We start from the raw sequence: 19,177 nt of genomic DNA, 5'->3' as shown, positions 1-19,177 counted from the left end.
ATGAAAAATCTCAGAAATGTTTGCATGGCTGCTATTATATTATCAATAAATATAATATATATCAATTGAAACAGCTCCGTTTGTGATGGGCAGCTTTATTTAGTTATCTAAGTTGAAAACAATCCCGTGGACCGGGTTTTCGAGTCCTGCTTTAACCTGCGGTGTCTCACAACTCCTCACTCCTCGTCTGAACCGTCTGACAGGTGCAGGTGCGGCGCTGCGCCTCGTGGTGGCGCGCTGCCTTGAGCTCGATCCAAGTGCAAGTCTGCAGTAGGTCTGTTTTCTCCGCAGAGCAGTGGGTGCGCGCGCGTCCGTACGCGTGTGAGCCTGCGAGAGCGAGACAGAGTCACGTGTCCGCCTTCAGCCGGTGAAGGCTTCGCTTTGCGCTCTGCGGCTCCTCTGGGCACACAGCGATGCTGCGCCTGGAACGGGAGATGCAGCCCAGAGTCACTCGCGTTTAAAGGTGAAATGATGGCACGGTTATCACCGGAGATAAAGGTACCGCAGCAAACTCTTTCTGCCATTCAGCCCCGCAAAGGTGGCGCGCACGCCTCTCCGGAGCGAGAAAACTCCAATTTTACGCGTCAAATTAAACTGAAAACTGGAGCAAAAGAGTCTTCAGGTGCATTTTTCTTTTATTTGCTTTCTACTGACACTTTGTGTTTAAATTAGACTTATTTTTGTCAACGTTGCGGGGATTTTGTTGCCGAAGGCGACACCTCTTTCTAAAACAATTTCTCACGTTGCGACAGTTAACATTCTTTTGAAAAGTTGACCAGACTTGATGTGCAACTCCGCTGTCTGTCTTCCCTGCCCCTCTCAGAGTTGATGAAGGCGATGCAACAGCCCTGCGAGCTGAGCAGAAGCCTGGCAGAGCTGCACACGGTAAGACTTCACTCTTCCTTCCTCACGCTGACAGGGAATCTCATCCGCATTTCCACACTACCACGGATCAACTTTTTTTTTCTTTTTTTTTCACAAACAAACAAAAAACCTATAAAGAGTTGGAGTGTTTCCAAAACGGTGAGCTTGTTCAACTTAAAAGGTTCGATATCGTTAGGGTATCGTTGAAGATATCGGATGCTGTCATACAATCTGGAACTGATTTTAAAGGAATGCCTGTCAAATTTATATATTTATTTAGGCCGTTATTCAGTCAGTTTTGAGCATTGAACTATGTGTTTTCAGCCGATCTCCGTCATAGCAAGCCGGCCTTAGTACGGTGGTGGGGCTGTGTTGTTTTACCTGCCATTCTGGGGTGGGGCCTGGGGTGAGGAGCTGAGGGTCATTGGTTCAAGCCCCGGTGTGGACAAAAAGCAGGCTTTCTAGTAGAAAGAGGAGGTACCTTCAGCGCACCAGCAAGGTACCAAACCCCCTATGCTCACATTGGGTCTTGCGGAAGCAGTCAAGAAACTGTTTTCAATCAGATTTGTCCACTTTTTCTCCCAGCTGTCATGAGCAGTGACTTGCCCAAGAACCACTGAGCTCAAAACTCTGAGTGTATCACGCTCTTGGGTAATTCAAGCCCCCAGATTCTTGCACAAATTCTGAAATTCAAAATTTGCAAAAATGAAAGGTTGTGCAGCTCAAAAGTAGGGGTTGTTGAGTGTGGTGACAGAACAGTTTTGAAGGAAATACAGTTCAACATTCTTTTGGGATTTTACACAACCTGTTTTTTCCAGACTGCTTTGCAAAGACTGCCATATCATCATGGACGTGACGCCCATGGGTGTGACCTTGCCTCCAATCAGTTACGACCATCTTACAGTGTAGACACAACAGAGCAAAAAAGAGTAAAAGTTACCTTTATCAGCAAAAAAGTTCCAGTTATCACTCACATCAAATAATTACAGGTCACTCAAGCCACCAATTAGGAAGCAGTTCAAAAGGTCAGGACAGGATGAAACAACAAAAAGACTTAATACTCCAGTAATATAGTGATAAAAGATTAATTGTAACTCTTTACCTGACCGGTGAAGAAGCCGTTAAAAAAGGACAAAAGCTTCATCCCGATGGTAAATGAGACGAGAACAAAGACTTTCGCAAATAAGCGTTACGTTGTATGATTGTCCTGTAAAAGGTTAAAGGTGGATCATTCTCACTGATTATTAGGTCACCTGTTCAAACATTTTATAATTTGCAAATCTTCCATCCTTGAATTACATTTTTGTTTATTTATTTGTTTATTTAGTAAAGCAACATAAGGTATGAAAAAGCACACAGGAAATGCGACAGTTTCTGCAGTACACTGGGTCTATTTTGCAGAGTGAGCGAGAGTAAACGGTCTTTCACCCAACATCCACAGGAACAAAGACAAACGGATCCCAAATCCCATCCTGACACACGCTGAAGACAACATGGGAACGCTTGAGATTTTCTTATAATAGCATGTTGTGGACAGAATAGACCTTTGCTCATCAGAAGATCTGGCTGAACAAAGAACATCAACCTAAAGGGGAAACAGGCTTCAGCAGCCTGTTAGCCTGTCAAATTTTACAGATTTTGAATTTTTTAGATTTCGAGCGGACCGGAGGCCTTAAAGAAACAATAGCCAATAGATCAATGCATCGACTGGCCCACATGGCCCGGAGGGAGTATAGGCTACACAGATAACGCTTGTATGATAACATGAATCCGCTCTAACAGGTAACTGGAGGCTAATGTTAAGGGTTATGTGAGGGGTTTTTAAATGTCGCTGTTGCTATTAGACAGTCTATGCTGATGCCACCAACAGCCCGTGTTCTTCTGTTTTCCTGAGCCCCAATATTGATGACACATTTGCTCTGGTGGTCACTCCCTGTATGTACGTCTTTCTTCAGGTGTAACTCCAGCGTCGATGCAGCCGCAGTTACAGCTCATCTTTTACCAGCTTGAAAATGGCACTCAAGTAACTGGACTCCTGTGTCTGTAATCGCCACAGCCAGGAACTTCGCTGCTGAATCATCAGACAAGGTATAAGGGATTAATCACCGTTTTGGTATTTTTCTGAGGTTTTCACTGTACTTGGGACCTAAACTGTTATGCTGCTTGCATATTGTTCTTACCTTAACATCCTGTTGGAGAAATGTGAACTCCGTGACTTACTCGGCTAATTGAGAGGGTTTCTGACTTCTGATACGATAAAGTGATGGAAGTCTTCACATCTAATGCAGTTTTACCACACAACCTCGCAGTGGTTGGGCACACGATTCTGAAACTGAGGACAATTTCTGTCTGCACAAAGGCCACTTCTCCAGGTGAGGGGGGCATTGGAGGACAGAAATTTTGCTTATTCCTGTGGCCAGTGGGAGGTTTCAAGAGGGAGTTCCTGGGCTGCAGGATGACTCTGCACTCTATTCTCTCTGCAGAAGAAAATCAATTTGCCAAATAGTTGTGTGATGTGTGACAGTGATGGGTGTAAACGCGGGTAAAGAGGCCAAACAAATCCACTCTTCACCAGCTTTACTTTCATCTTACTCCTCAGACCGGAGGAGGGTGAAGCTATTCTAACAGAGCACAAGCAGGGAAGAGGAGAGGTTAAAGTCTGGCTGGACTCGCTGTGATTCATTTCAAGATTTCCTGGTACTTTTTTCCTTCTTTGCAACCCAGAACTGAAACAGTCAGCAGTTAGAGCTCTTACTGATTTACAGTCGGGGTCTGAAAGCAGAGGCTGACTTCTGCACTCGTCCTCTCAGCACATGTCTATTTTCCTTCTCACACATGTGCACTGGCGGATGGGCGTGAGTGGGCAAAGTCACACATTGTCTGGATTATTGTGAATATTTTGGCTATGGAGAGCAAATGAAGCTGTGAGCTGAAGAGAAATGATGTCAGACCGCATCTTCTGCAAAGAAGAATGTCAGTGTGGAATCTGCGAAGCTAAAGAGAGACAGAAAAGCAAACCAAAGTTCCGGAGTGATAAAGACTTGATTGGCAGGTTGAGCAGCTCATTTTAAAATGTAATCTGCACTAGAAACATGCGCGTGCAATCGCCACACGTCCACTATGACAAGAACTTGTTCTTCACATCAAACACATCTTTGTTTGAGCAGCAGATTCCATCTACGCCGGTGCACCAGTGCGTTCATGGAACTCTGCTTCTCACTGTAGCTGAACAAGTTCTGAACCACCTATTGGATCCTGTCAGTGAGCATTTAGAGAGGAGATTGTTCTTAGTTATCAGCACATGTGTGATGATGTCAGATTACATACAGGGAGGTGGCGTTGTTGTGTCGTCTAACGATCCAGATCATTTGTAACCTCTTATTCCCAACCATGTAGGAATAAGAGGTTTGATCTCTCTCTGCCATGTATGTGAAATATTCTTGCAGCGAGTCCAAAACATCGCAAATCTTTTCGGACTCTGTAGATTTGTGAATACTTCAAATTGACACCAGAAGAAACAGGCAGATTTCTGGGCGACGTTGTCGTCATCATGGATGACCTCTTGCAATGAGGGCCCATGTCTTCAGAAGTTGAGTTTATGCTTTGTAGCTTAATATCTGGGGGCCAATTCTCGTGAAATGGGGTGGGAAACAGCGCGTCAATACAAGTTCTGGCTGATCTGCATTTGCCTACATGTATTGTTGCTCCTCTTGCTGTTTCTTGCCCTTAATGCTTTCTGCCACACCTGTCCCAAAAAAAAGAAAAAAGAATTAATTATTAATCATACCTGGCAAAGTCAGACATGCTCAACAGCTGTATTTATAATTATTTTTTGAAGTTGTAGTTTACACCAAAGGATAAAACGTCTAACAACTGGAATTTGGCCTTTTGGGTCCTCAAATATGAAGACCTTTTAAAATCCTAATTTATTGTTGGAGGACATTAAAGATGGTTCTGAATTTGTCTGGCCAGTGAACAAATGTGCTGCCGAACAAGCAACACGGTGTTTATGCCATTAAAAAGCACTCGTCTCCAGTCCTCATCACTTCCTTGGTGTCCAGGCTTCACACTCACAAACACTCGAGTACTCTGAGAACAACTTGTGAACAGCACATGGGGGGAAATACTTTGCCCGCAGTACACTGGCCCAATTCATTCCCGTTTTAATCCGCTCTGTGCTCTCTGCCTGATTTGGTCTTGGCTTATTTTGCATGTCTAAGTCCGACTGACGCAGGCTACAAAGGAGCGGCGATAAACAGGGGTTTAATGTGCTGTCTCCTTACTGGGTTTAAGGTAACCCTAGCTGCCCAAACAGGTTCTGTCATTCCATGACCCGAAAATCTTTTGTAATCATTTTGTAATCAGTGCAATATTTAGTTCTGGCCAGATTATTTATAAACTCCTCCGGGTGGAGCGCTTGATTTGTCAAAAAGAGGAAAGAAAACCAGCTTGTCATCAAGCCTTTGGTTTTTTTTTATAACTTCTAGCTGTAATAAACATTCCTGACCAGGTTCTGGTTTAGGAGTTTAATGCAACGTTGCTCATATAAAAAGACAGAAACTGAATGAGTTTGGCTCTACTGTATTATTGAGCGTTTTATGCAGATGAACAATATGGTGTCATCTATGCAACTATAAAATACAGGAAGACAGCATCAAGGCCGGAACAGTGGAGCCCAACAATACCCACGAGTAACTCCATCACTAATGCCAGAAAGGCAACACCTATTTTTTTAAGCCCATAAGCTTTCAGTCAGTTATGAACCAAATCATTTAGAGACACAAAGACTCAGGAATCAGTGGCCACATTACAGAGAGCTGATGAAGGAAGAGATCCATCTACAACCTAATGATTATTCAGGTGTTTCAGAATGACACCCAAACAGATCCCAAGGTCACCTCATAATGCAAAATAGTTCAGATGGATTGTGGAGCCCCACAGGTATTCTTTAAAAGGCATTTCAAGCTGCATGTGACACAGGATAACAGTCAGATCCATTTCAATAAGTTTCAAAGGGGTAATGGCCTTCCTGGTTCAGGAAATAGCCAAATCTTCTGTTCAGACTAAATGTTATTGGAGCCATTGTAATTTAGGTGGACATTACTGTTTGTGTTAATATTGGGCTAAGTTAAGTAAATTATAATACAGCAACAAATTTTATAAAACTGTTTAATTTTAATTGTGTATTTACTGTTGAAATAACTCATGAGTCAACATTATTGGGGTTAGAATTATTTACAGTGGAGCAATAAAGAATAAAGAGTGTTGTTTCCAGTCAGCTAAAGGAAGGTTGAACTTTAGCCTCCAGTTGGTTAGTGTTTGTAGGGATGTGTTTATGGTCTGTGGGATGACATTTGTCAGTTCATTAACACTTGCAGTGTTACACTTCAGGTGTAAATGATCAGTATCATCTAGTTAAATCTAATCTAAAATGTCAATTTCTGCAGCAGGAAAAGCAGCAATTACTGTGTTTTAATTGACAAAGTCTCTGTATTTCGTGTATTTTGGAGTTATAGGTGTCACAGAACATAATAAGCATGTAAATAACTGACACGACTTTAAAATGTGGTGTCTGGTAACAGGAAACAACCACAACAGTTTGCAGAAGATGCAACAGTTGATCTACCTTCCACCCAGGATTCATTCCTGATATTCTTCTGGGTGGAAGGTAGATCTTCCACCCAGAAGAATATCAGGAATAAATCTTGATTAATAGTCTCAGTCATCCAGGTCAGAAGAATCAGAAGAATCAGAATCAGAAGCAGATTTATTGCCATTGTTCATGTAATACACAGTATTACACAAACTAGGAATTTGTCTTGGTGAGACGCTGCGACATTCAACATAAAGAAGACCACACTAGAATAAGATAAATAAAATAAAAATAAGACATATATACAGTATATACATAAATAGTAAGTGGTAAGAGGTAAGTGGTAAGAAATAGTGCAGGTCAATGCAGGATGTGATGTATTGTTCGTGAGTCCGACTGGCTGCTGTACATGGTGCTTAAGTGATAAGTCACTTGGTGTTCAGCAGCCTGATGGCAGAGGGGAAGAAGCTGTTCATGTAGCGGGAGGTTTTGGTCCGAATGGACCGTAGTCTCCTGCCTGAGGGGAGGGGGGAAAACAGTCCGTGACCAGGGTGGGAAGGGTCGGCCGTGATCCGACCTGCACACCTCCGGGTCCTGGAGATATACAGGTCCTGGATGGATGGAAGCCTGCAGCCGATCACCTTCTCGGCAGCGCGCACGACGCGCTGCAGCCTCAGTCTGTCCCTGGCGGTGGCACCAGCAAACCACACGGTGATGGAGGAGGTGAGGATGGACTCGATGATGGCCGTATAAAACTGCGCCAACATCCTGGGAGGCAGTTTGAGCTTCCTCAGCTGCCGTAGGAAGAACATCCTTTGCTGGGCCTTCTTGATGAGGGAGCTAATGGTTGGCTCCCACTTGAGGTCCCGGGTGATGGTGGTGCCCAGGAAGCGGAAGGAGTCCGCGATGGTGATGGGGGAGTCCATGAGGGCAAGGGGGGGCAAAGGGGCTGTGACTTTCCTGAAGTCCACAATCATCTCCACTGTCTTCTGAGCATTCAGCTGCAGGTTGTTGTGTCCGCACCAGGACACCAGTCGAGCCACCTCCCTCCTGTAGGCAGTCTCATCGCCGTTGGAGATGAGCCCGATGAGGGTGGTGTCATCCACAAACTTGATCAGCTTGACAGACTGGTGGCTTGAGGTGCAGCAGTTTGTGTACAAGGAGAAGAGCAGGGGGGAAAGTACCGGTACTCAGCCCTGGGGTGATCCAGTGCTGATGGTGACGGAGTCCGAGACAGTCTTCCCCAGCCGCACGTACTGCCTCCGATCCGTCAGGAAGTGAGTGATCCACCTGCAGAGGGAGGCAGGCACACAAAGCTGGGACAGCTTGTCCTGTAGCAGAGCGGGGCGGATGGTGTTGAATGCAGAGCTGAAGTCCACGAACAGGATCCTCGCGTAGGTTCCCGGGGAGTCCAGATGCTGCAGGATGGAGTGAAGGGCCAGGTTGACCGCGTCGTCCACAGATCTGTTGGCTCTGTAGGCGAACTGCAGTGGATCCAGGAGGGGGGTGGTGATGGACTTGAGGTGTGGCAGGATCAGGCGCTCTAAGGACTTCATGACTACAGAGGTGAGCGCCACAGGTCTGTAGTCGTTAAGCCCGGTGATCCGTGGCTTCTTGGGGACAGGGACGATGGTTGAGGTTTTGAGGCAGGCTGGCACCTGGCACGACTCCAGGGAGGAGTTGAAGATGTCTGTGAAGACAGGAGTCAGCTCCTCTGCGCAGTGCCTCAGGGTGGAAGGAGACACGCCGTCCGGGCCAGGGGCCTTGCGCGGGTTCAGCCTGGCGAACTGCCTGCGCACATCCTGTTCACTGATGGTGAATGAAGAGAATTCTTGGCTTCAGAAAATTCAACTGGACTTCCTTTAGTTTTTCACCTTCGATCTAAGATGTGTCTTCATTTCTGAATCGACTGGTGGCAATCCCAGAGTTAAATACTGTGCTGGTTTACTGAGTGCTGCCTGCCGTTAGTGGTCGTTGGTGGTAATCTGCACTGTTAAAGGGGTGTGGATCATCCCGGTCACCAGGCAACATCGGACTAGGCTGTCGCTGGGGGGGATCTCAGGGCAGCATTGTCGAATTTTCTGAAGCCATGAATGAATGTTCTACTGCAGTAAAAGGTCATTTCTTAGAGTTCCAGTTACTTTATGGGCTCATCATCAAGACTTTCTGGTGTTTCCCATCAGCAGTGATGAAGCTGAAGCTGTAGGAGCAGAAAACTTTGCTTGTTTAACCAATGGTTAGATGGCACATATAGGAACTTATCTAAAAGCCTTATTTACTTATTATACACACAACACAAACACACACACACACACACACACACACACACACACACACACACACACACATATCCTTCTGTATATTTCATGTATAATAAAAACCCCTGTTAACTCTGTAACTCTGTGATCCGGTTGGTAAATGTGAAAGCTGGCTGGTGTTACTGCTGACTGAAATTCCAGTTAAATGGTTGTATATTATACACGCTGCGTCCTATAATGCCAGCCGAGCTGAGACAGTGAGTGAGTCTAGAAGTGCCAATTAGGGTTAAAAGAGGTTGAAATGTTACCAGGTTTGCATGTTATAAAAACGGTTGTTGAGTCGGTTACTCAGAACAAAATATTCTTGTAAAATCTTTTTTTTGCATTTGGGTATTTTTTGTAATCCTGTGTTCACTCTGCGTTACCTTTTCGTGTCCTTTTTGCTTTTAGCTTCTCTTGCCATGAATCTGTTCAGGAATAATGCCATGACCACTAAGAAGGAAAAAGAGAAAGAGATCCAGTATGAAGAGCCTCCAGATGGAGGTTGGGGCTGGATGGTGGTGCTGCATTGCTTCCTCGTACGTTGGTCTCATATCAACAGACACAAATAATGAAATTAGTTGTAAATTAGTCAAATTCTGCATTTTCCTCCCTGATGTGGCCATTCTATGGCATGAAAAGCTTTGTATGTTTTTTCTGTCTGCAGGTGAATGTTCTCGTGATGGGAACGCTGAAGAGCTTCGGGATCTTCTTTGTAGCTTTTCAAGATGAGTTTGGAGGCTCGGCAGAGAGCATCAGCTGGATCGGCTCCATCATGTCCAGCCTGCGTCTCTCTGGAGGTTTGAGCTGAGAACATGCTACTCTGGTGTCAGCTGTGTGGACGGGACTGATGAATAAGTTCCTGAGAACCTGCTGTTTCTGGTCTACAGCGCCCCTCGCCTCCTTAGCCTGCGCCAAGGTTGGAACCCGGGTGACCTCCATCACCGGGGCGGTCCTGGTCAGCGGAGGGTTCCTCATAAGTATTTTTGCCAACAGTGTGGCGTTCCTCTACATCAGCATGGGGTTGATAGTCGGTAATTAAAACTCCTTACTAGTTACACCAACAGTCATGACAACCACAATAACCACCATTTATCATTGTAGGAATGGGTTTCGCACTGTTGTATCAGTCCTTCTCCGTGGTCACAGCGTTGTACTTCAGAAAGAGGCTGGCAACGGCGTATGCAATCGGACGTTCGGGAATGGGTTTGACCTTTGCCCTCGCACCGTTCACCCAGCTGCTTCTGGATCAGTATGCTTGGCAAGGTAGCTATCGCTGAACTGTAGCCAAGTACATCGAACAGTCTTGCATTTCACTGCAGCATTTCATTTTTGTTTTTTTAAAAATATATTTTTACGTTGCGGAATTCCTATAAATCCTGTAAATGTCCTGATTTTCCTTTCCTCTCCCTCTCCAGGAGCAATGCTGATTTTTGGTGGCCTGATGCTGAATCTGGTTGCCTCCGGGATGCTTCTGCGCCCCATTAATGTGAAGCCAGTCTCTAACTCCAAGACCGCTCCCATCCAAAAGAGCCCCGCAGTTTCCCTAAAGAGCTCCTCAGAGAAGGACAGCGCCAAGAACTGCTCGAACGGCTCCTCTCATTTGTCCAACGGAATCCCAAAATCGACACCTTTTCAATCCGCTCCTCCTGCTCCTCAGGAGGACACCAAGAAGCAGATGAGTCCATGTCCTCAGGGAGCCCAGGACCAGTCGTTAAACCCAGAACTGAGCAAACTGGTCCTAAATGGTGGTGAGGCTCAACAGGATGTGGGTCAGTGCAAACGCACAGACGGCTCCGCAGAGCTCTCCGGAGGCATGAACGGGTCAACCGTGGCTGTTTGCCCCCCGCACCCGAGCACACAGAGTGAGGTGATGGCCACAGAATCTAAATTACTGGACTTCTCCCTGCTAAAGGACCCGTTCTTCTGCATCTACACCTGGTCACTGGTCTTCAGTCAGCTAGCCTACTTCATCCCCTACTTCCACCTGTCCGCCCGCGCAAGGAACCTCGACATCGATGCCATGGACGCCTCCTTCATCATCTCTGTGGCAGGTGAGGCTCATGTTGTGTCATAAGACATGTCAGCTGTTTTCTGGGAGGTGTCTTCAGTTAGCAAAGCACCTTTTGTTGCATCTAACCGTTTTGTCAGTTGTTGGGTGAGTGTGGCTGCCAGTTGTTTTGTTTTTGTTAGAGAGGCGGTTGACTATTACCACAGTCCTTTTAGATCATCGTAACGTATCACCACATAATGGGCGATATTGTGGCAAAAGTGGCACCTTTTCCTGCTTTTTCAGTGCAAAAGAAGTGAGGCCAAGTCAAATTACGCCCATCTTAAATTTGTGATAACGTAATATAATTTTCAAATGTGTACATACAGGAAACTGATTTGTCCTGTTAAAAGTCTGAGAGGTTTCAACCCTTCCCTCCTTGCTAACCCATCAAGATGTAAGATTAGAAAAATGCTAAATGGAAATCAGAATTGCAAGTCTGAGTGCAATTATTAGAGTATCACTAGAGGTGGCAAGGCAAGCATTAAGGGCGCACCTCATTCTTCATTTAGTGCCATTAAATACGCTGGCTAGAATATGAGCAAGCATGAATAAAGTCAGCTTTTTACTCTTTATTGATTATTCCTTCAAAAGATGGATTTTTTTTTTATTTAAAAGAAATCTACATCAGACAAATTAAAACAACCTCAAGGATTTTTAAAAATTTCAGACCAAATAAGGAATTTTCAGAATCCACAAGCACATGAGTCCGATAGGGACACCTTTGAATTATTACTTAGCTGATTCTGCTGCGCTTGAGGTCTGCGTTTGTGAAAACTGGGCTTAGGAAGCAGTGCAAAAAGAGAGAGAGAAGTCCTCAGTCAACTTTTCGGCATTAATTATTTGTGAGCTGCTCATTCTCTGCAGTCTTATGTAATGAATGCCCTTACATAAAAGCTGAACTTTGGTCTACTGGCCAGAGCGTGTGAGTGCAGCAGTATGCCATTGATGAGGCCAATCCACCAGCAGAACACAGTTTAATATTTTCTCTACATTTGCGGCGACCACGTGCACGTGTACATTTTTGTGCGCCTGGACAACCTTTGTTCGATTATGCTTCGGCGTTGTAAACATCCAGGTAGTCGATGTGTGTGTGTGAGATTTGTTGCTTACTCTGAAATCTCTGATGCGAACGGCTAAATATCTGACATAAAGAGAGATTTTCTATTTAACACCTGCAGAAGAAAAACTGTGGTGGAAATGATGCAATCTGACCCAGACAGGAGGAGGAAGGGTTTGCCAGAATGACACCAAAAATGATTCTCAGTGGTGTTTTACAGGCGTCTTTATTCCTCTCTGTGGCTTTTTTTTCGGGGAAATCGTAAGCTTGGTGCCAGCGATTAGAGCCAGTGAGCGTCAAGATGGATTCTTCCGCCTCGGGCACATTTGTTCTGCTCATGTGCACTGCAGCGAGGGAGAAAGAGGGCAGAGCTATAGAAGGAAGGTGCCACCCGTGCTCCAAAGCCACCACACCAGTGTCCCGCTGCTTCTTTTTCTCCAACCCTGCGCTCGTCATAAAGGTCCATTGACTCGCTGGCGGAGGAAGGCTGCTATCGTCCGGGTCAGACAGTCAACCTTCAACCACCGACGCTGAAGTTAACGCCGAAGTCGCTTAGCAACGCCCGGCTGAAAAGACGCTTGGCATTGTGACATGGAGGGCCTCCAAGTCTCGTTCTTTAGTGGCCGATACTCTTCAGAAGAGCAGTGAGGCGACACGGGGCACAAAAGACACGTCTAACTTAGACAAGCTGGGAAAACCACCATGTCCTTTATTATCATCTCGCTTTAATGAAGTGGAGACAACGTCCCTTTTGTGAAACCCACAGCAGTGTCCTGATATAAGTACACGTTTAATACCTGCCAGCCGCACAGACTCGCCATAGAGTTCATGTTCCTGATGCACCGACGTCCAGGTGCTACTTGGCGAGGCCAAATTTAAACTGCATTATGCTGAATTTGGACAGAGCAGCTGCAGGGCTAAGCTAACCTGCTGAGGCCAAAACACACAAACAAACTCACAAATCGTTTGTATGCAGGCAGGCGACGCGACGGGACACCATCTAGAGGAGGACAGACAAACAGAGCACAGCTGCCTGCCTTTTCTCAAAACCCAGAGGGGAGAACTGATCTAGATTCCGTTACGTAAGAGAAGTGTGCTGACGAGGCACCTCGTCCTTCATTCACCAGGCTTCATTCATGGCCTTGAGCTGCGGCTGGTCATCAATATCACGCACACAGCATTTAGAATCAAAACCAATGTGCACGCTTGAGGACTGGTAACGCCTTGAATCGTCCGCTAGAGTAAATGTGTCTCCGTCCAGGCTGCGTCGGAGGGACTGCAGCCTGGCGCTGAGGCTAAATAAAGGTTTGGTAACACTGATCTGCATGGAGCCATTTTGTCCACCGATCAATAGCTTGCAACTGTCTGCTGGTAGCTATTCCTGCAGCAGTCAATACACCGCCGCAGTCTCTCCTTCAACAAGGGGAATGCTGGTGTCATTTGAAATCTTGTCATGTATTTTTTTTTATTCAATTATTTATTTTGGGGTGTTGAATCACCTAGCAACGCACCTTTTTGTCTGTTGTCGGTACTATGTCAGCTGAAAACATGGTAATACTGACCTAATTGGATATTTAACTATGCTAATGAAATTTTCAAAGAGATCCAAAATAACAAGTTCGGCAGTTTGATTATCATCAGGTAGATCGTTGATGCATATTTTGAATTATACATTCAACCCTTCCGCCTTAAATGTAGCTCCCCATCTGACTTAAATATTTAAATGTTCGGTCCTTTTCTAACTCTAAAATCTTAACGCCTGCCATTCTTTCTTTTTTACTGTAGGTATCACAGAAACCATCGCTCAGCTGATCTCGGGCTGGGTGACAGACAGGAACCTCTTCCACAAATACCACTACCATAAAGCCTACCTGATCCTCTGTGGCCTTGTCAACCTGCTGTCCCCGCTGGCCACTTCCTACATCCTGCTGATGGTGTACGCTGTGTTTTTTGCCATCTTCTGTGGTGGTTACATGGCTCTGCTGCTGCCCGTTCTAGTAAGAAACCCTCCTCTGTAGAATAACTCTGTGGTTTGATGACTTTCAGTGACCCGCTGAGCCTCGTGTAATCGAACATTCCTCGGGCTGCGCCCGTCGTCACGGCTTTAACGTCTGCACTCCCGAGGCAAATGGCCCCTAGTCACATAGGTAGAATGTAAATCAAAGGAATATAGATGGCTGACTGCCAACGGAGAACAACTATGCTGAGAAATGACAGGCAGAACTGTCACCTTTTAGCACAACTTCCCGATGAAGCATTTGGAAAGAATTGTGTGCAAGATACAAACAGATAAAGCGAAACACTCCCCTTTGAAGCAGAGGTCAAAGCTGGTATTATATATATGAGACAACCTTCATATCCACACTCTCGGTAAGTTCAGACACGGGCCACAAAGACCCTCAAGGCCAGTACTAAGCCCATTATCTTGTGACCCACTTTCAAAAGGCATGCGAGGAGGTTCCTCTCAGGTGTGCTAGGGATCCATGACCACCCGAGACACCACTATATCCATGATTTCACATTTCCTATAGAGCAGGCGACACCGAGAAGGGAAAAGTTTGTTTAATAAAGATGTGTTTTGTCTTCATGTGCAGTGTAAAACACTCAGATTGACCCTCTGGTGTCAGATCCATCTTTAACACCCTTAAACTAACAGAACCAGGCCGCTGCTCCGACAGTCACTCTTGGCTATCTTTTATCTATGAAGATTTACAAAGACAAAGATTTAACAGCAGTCGAAGTTTCCCCACTTCCAAACCTGTCAGACTAAAGTTCTGCTGTTCTCTCGCAGGTCGATCTTCTGGGACCCGAAAGGGTCAACGACTCCATGGGGTTCTCCATGTTTTTCGTGGGCCTGGGATGCCTCACAGGGCCTCCGCTCGCAGGTGAGGGAGTCACGGGATTTGAGGAAAATAATAATGTCGGTCACGTCGGTAAAAACCACTTTCCAGATGTGTCCAATAAAAGACCCGTGTGCTGCACATTCAAGCCTTTGTGTGCACGTTCACCGAAGAAGTCAATGTCAAGGGATGTTTTTGGCCTTGCACAAGCTCGCCGTGTTTTCCTGAGTTCCCGGTGGCGTCTCTGTGCCTGTTTTCATCGTAGACTTTGGAGAACAAGTTTTTTTGAGGGGTGGGACCGCTGCAGGTTGTCCCGATAACAAGTCGAGATGAGTTCCCCGCGTTTTTGTGCTGTGTTCATACTTGTGCTCTTTGCTTAGCTTCACTGGTAACAACCTGACAGCCGATCTGGTTCTTATCAGTGATGTGTTTTTTTGTTCCCCACAACAAAGGGACACCTGAATATGGAGTGACTTTCCCCCCCTAATGTTTGGACATGAACTCTTTAGCCTTATAACTGGCCCCAGTTCCTCTGAACCCCCTGACACGGTTCTGTCATACAATCCCCTCGGAGGATCTAGAGTTGAATTGTGAATTACAACCTCATCAATTCATCCCCAAACTGGACTGAATTATCAGAGCAGCATTATTATTATGTATTATGATTCCTTTAGACCTTTTCTTGAATGCAGCTTCCGGTCTGTCCTCAAACGACCGTTGCACGCAAATATGACATAAATCTATACTTCTCTGAACTGTGAGTAGATCCACTCAGTCGGCGTGACGTACAGCACATCATGCAAAAACTATCCGCTTGACTAAAAGCTTGTGATTCCCAGGGTTCCTGTACGACTACACCCAGACCTACGACTGCTCCTTCTACCTGGCGGGCCTCTGCTACCTGCTGTCCTCTCTGTCCTTGTTCATGGAGCCGCTGGCTCAGCGCTGGAAGACCAGGAACAAACTGAGTCAAGACAAGAAGGAAAACAGCTGCCAGGCCAAAGGCTGCTTCACCCCCGACCGCCTCCGGAACAGCGTCGTGTAGAAAAAACACCCGGGAAAGGCCTCCAGTACGTCGGTACCGTTGGGTCATGATTGCCGTGGGAACCGCCTGAAGAGACAGAGACTCTGACCCGTCGGCGACGACGCAGATGTGACTTTAATGGAACAAAGCCCACCAAAGCCAAATATTGTTGTTCTGGAAACCGTTTTTGTTCCGCTGAGCATCACCTGGCCCGTTTTAAGATCAGCAGCTTTACTTATTTTCAGGCCAGAAATGATTTTTTGTGCACACACACACACACACACACACACACACACACAAAATTGGCTTCAGTTCAGCGCTTCATGTCACGTCAGGGAGACGAGAGCCGCGCACGCCGGCGTGAGCCATGAACACCGCCGGGCTGTGCTTTTCACCCCATTCCTCCGGAAGTCTTTACCAGAACCAGGTCGTGATTATGCTGCATGATATTACTGCTGAACTTTAGCTGGCGGATAGTTAAAAGCAGGAACAGCGGTGGCGCTGAAGTCTTCCAAGTAATTTGCTCTGAGGTGTCTGCAGATTATCAGAAAAAGTATGGAAAAAAACTCCTCCTAACCCGTTTGCTTTTGCTGATGCACTCGTGAGGTACAGGACTTCAGCCGCTGCTCCAAGTGTTACTCTCCTGCTTTGAATTATTTTTCCTTTGATAATTGGGGTGTTAATTACCTGCACACAGACTAAGGCCGTAGAATCTCTCCCAACCTTTTCGTTGCGCTGCGTGAATGTTTGCTAACACAAATATCGAGAATGACACCTTTGCGATCTTTCAGGACATTCTGAAAACTGGCCGCGAGTGGAGCCACAGATTAAAAATCATTCGTTATTTTCCCATCACCTCATAGCAGCATAGGGCATTTCCTCTCTTACGCCTGTTTTTAGCTTTGCGACTGGCCAGTGTATTTATATTATGTCCTTTCAAGGCATTTTCCAATTTACTACATGCCTGATGAACTCTGCATCGTATTAGAAAGGTTTGATTGGTTAAACTCTCCTCTTTTGTACACATATATGCCATTGTATATAAGTCAGATATAATCAAAAGTCCAGGGCTGCAACTGCTTGCGAGCATTTTATTTTTATGTTTTAGTACTCAAGATAATTTTATGTCTTTGTTTTCACAACATTTAGTTGTATTTAGTCACTTTATTCAGATTTTGCACGCTAAAATGATGACGTTTTCATCCACAACACTACATATGGTTGCATTTACTGCATTAATATCTCTTACCTCAACTCACACCTCAGCGCCTTTCACTGCAACACCTCAGATGACCTCTAAATCTTAGTCCTTAAACTTTAATCATTTTAGGGCATTTTTACAGTTTTGGTAGCTGCATCACAACACAGTTTTTAATCTGCGTACCTTTGTCACACTTTTAAGTAAGAAGAAAATATTTGGTGAAATGTGTTTTCTCAAAATGTTTGAAATACTGTGAATAGAACTGGTTTCTGGAAAATGAAATTTCTGAATCTACATTACCAATGGAGTTACAGAGACGATAGGGAGTACAGATCTTTTGTGAGGAACTGGAAGAAAGTGGTTGCCAAGCCTCTACAGTGCCTATATTAGCGGCCACGCAACTTTTATTTTGTTAATATGTGGGAGTGGATTGTTTCATGAATTTTTTCTTTTTTATTACTGCAAGATGATTTTATGTTCTCACCTGTTTGCCTTATAAGATACCGTTTTGTATCTCTGCTACTTTTCCACTGATGTCAGCCAAAGACGCATTAGAAACCTACCGAGAACTTGAACAAGAGGAGGTTTGGAAACATGTAAAGAATTCGGACGCGCCGCTGTGACCAGTCATTTTTTAGCTCTGTCGGAGCGCCCTCTTGTGGCCTCGGCGCGCTTCTACTAGAAGAATGCCATTGCCATTAGAACCAAGTTATTCCCCCTCAGCTCACTTACACAATACTGAGCAAGGCTCTTTGTATTGTTTCAATAACCACAGTCATGCACAAAAGCTCTTTTGGCTCACGTGTTGCATGCTGCACCAGTATGACTGAGGACCACTGAATATATAATAACCTATTATGAATGTCTGGCGCTTTAAAAGAGGATTTGGGTTTCTTTTCCTTTCTTAGTTATCCAAGTATGTTTAAGGAACAATATTTGATAAGTATCTGGAAATGCATTTTTACGATCCTTTTAATAAGCAGCCGACAAGAGCCCAGACTGGTGCACGTGTTTTCTCACTACTCTGACTCTTGGGTGTCACAAATGATTTAGAGAATATGCTAAACTAATTCCAGGAATCCTGTTTTGTGTAAGTACGAGTTGATCTGTCAAGCCCTGCGAAAGTGCAGAGTGTAATAAACTCGCATGCGACTCAAGTTTGTGCACATGTGACACTGACAACCCTGCAGGTAAATAAAAAAATCAGAACATCTCCCCCAAATAAAAACAGTCACGAATGTGGACGTTTATCTGGCCCTTTATTTGGAAATGTCACCTTTGACAGAAGAATTGTCTGCACATTGTTACACTGTAAAAACACAGTAAAAGCCTGGACACTGTTGCTGTGGCGTTAGATAAAGTTCGACACTCACATGAGCTGCAGCGTGATGAAGGGGCGAGGAGCCGTCCGCAGGCCGACTGACGCGCTCGTCCGGACAAACCCTGCGAAAGAAACGGAGCTAACTGTTCACAGCATTTTACACTGCACAGCAATCTCCAGTAAATGACATTGTGAGTTACTCTTTCCCCGTTTGAATGATGTTCTTCTCCAGAGTTTATCTTGTAGATGGCAACTCATCTTTTAAAAGAACTTAAGAGACTAGAGACAGGGTTATTTTTATAGGGTTATATTTAGTTTTAGACCGGCAGTAAAGTGAAGACAAACAGGACTAAAGACCTGTTTTTCGAGTAAATTGTGATTAAACTCACATAGAATTCTATCAAGCCATCAAATCAATGTCACGAGCTGGTGATTGTGAACTCATCCCTGTCCAGATACTGGTGCCCAGCAACACGTGGCAACATGGAGGATACTGAAGGATGCAGGGATGGACCTCCTAAAATCACTGGTAGCTTAATTTCTCTATTTCTTTGTTGCCTGATATACAGGATGTCACATTATTCCTTTATTCCTTATTCTGATAGTTCTAGTGAAACAATAAAAAGAGGGCCCAAACTCTGGCAGGATGGAAAACACAGATGCCTTTTGAGAGAATTTTCCAAGATCAGACCAGAAAAACTGATTATAATCACCATTGAGATTTTAAAAAGGACAAAGGTTGTGTCTTCATCTCACTTTACAACATTCTCTCTTAACCAACATTGGCGTTGTAATTTTAAGAAGGGAAATGTTGTACACAGCAATGTATTCACCATTTCGCAACATTTCTTTTGGGATGGACCAACAAACTAAGTTGTTATCAGCAACAACTAATGTATCTAGGCAGAAATTGTGTCCACATTGACT

At 45.0% G+C, this 19,177-nt stretch overlaps 1 protein-coding gene across 4 annotated transcripts; it reads left to right on the top strand.

Moving 5' to 3' along the window:
- The first annotated feature begins 330 nt into the window (after window positions 1-330).
- Window positions 331-18,171, top strand: slc16a4 (solute carrier family 16 member 4). 4 transcript variants are annotated; one of them, XM_057041734.1, is made up of 12 exons: window positions 331-622; window positions 824-885; window positions 2,820-2,952; window positions 3,464-3,561; window positions 9,166-9,293; window positions 9,422-9,554; window positions 9,645-9,788; window positions 9,859-10,020; window positions 10,173-10,808; window positions 13,650-13,861; window positions 14,656-14,749; window positions 15,544-18,171. In XM_057041734.1, exons 5-12 carry the CDS (start codon window positions 9,177-9,179, stop codon window positions 15,747-15,749), a joined length of 1,704 nt encoding a protein of 567 aa, XP_056897714.1. In that variant the 5' UTR covers window positions 331-622; window positions 824-885; window positions 2,820-2,952; window positions 3,464-3,561; window positions 9,166-9,176; the 3' UTR covers window positions 15,750-18,171. The 4 variants fall into 4 exon arrangements, with proteins under 4 accessions (XP_056897714.1, XP_056897715.1, XP_056897713.1 ...); XM_057041735.1 differs by lacking the exon at window positions 3,464-3,561 and having other exon boundaries at window positions 332-498; XM_057041733.1 differs by lacking the exon at window positions 3,464-3,561 and having other exon boundaries at window positions 332-622.
- The last annotated feature ends 1,006 nt before the right edge of the window (window positions 18,172-19,177 follow it).

Source organism: Takifugu flavidus, chromosome 8 (assembly GCF_003711565.1).
Source record: "Takifugu flavidus isolate HTHZ2018 chromosome 8, ASM371156v2, whole genome shotgun sequence".
Classification (NCBI taxonomy): Eukaryota; Metazoa; Chordata; class Actinopteri; order Tetraodontiformes; family Tetraodontidae; genus Takifugu; species Takifugu flavidus.
This window is presented reverse-complemented; position numbering and strand designations above follow the sequence as displayed.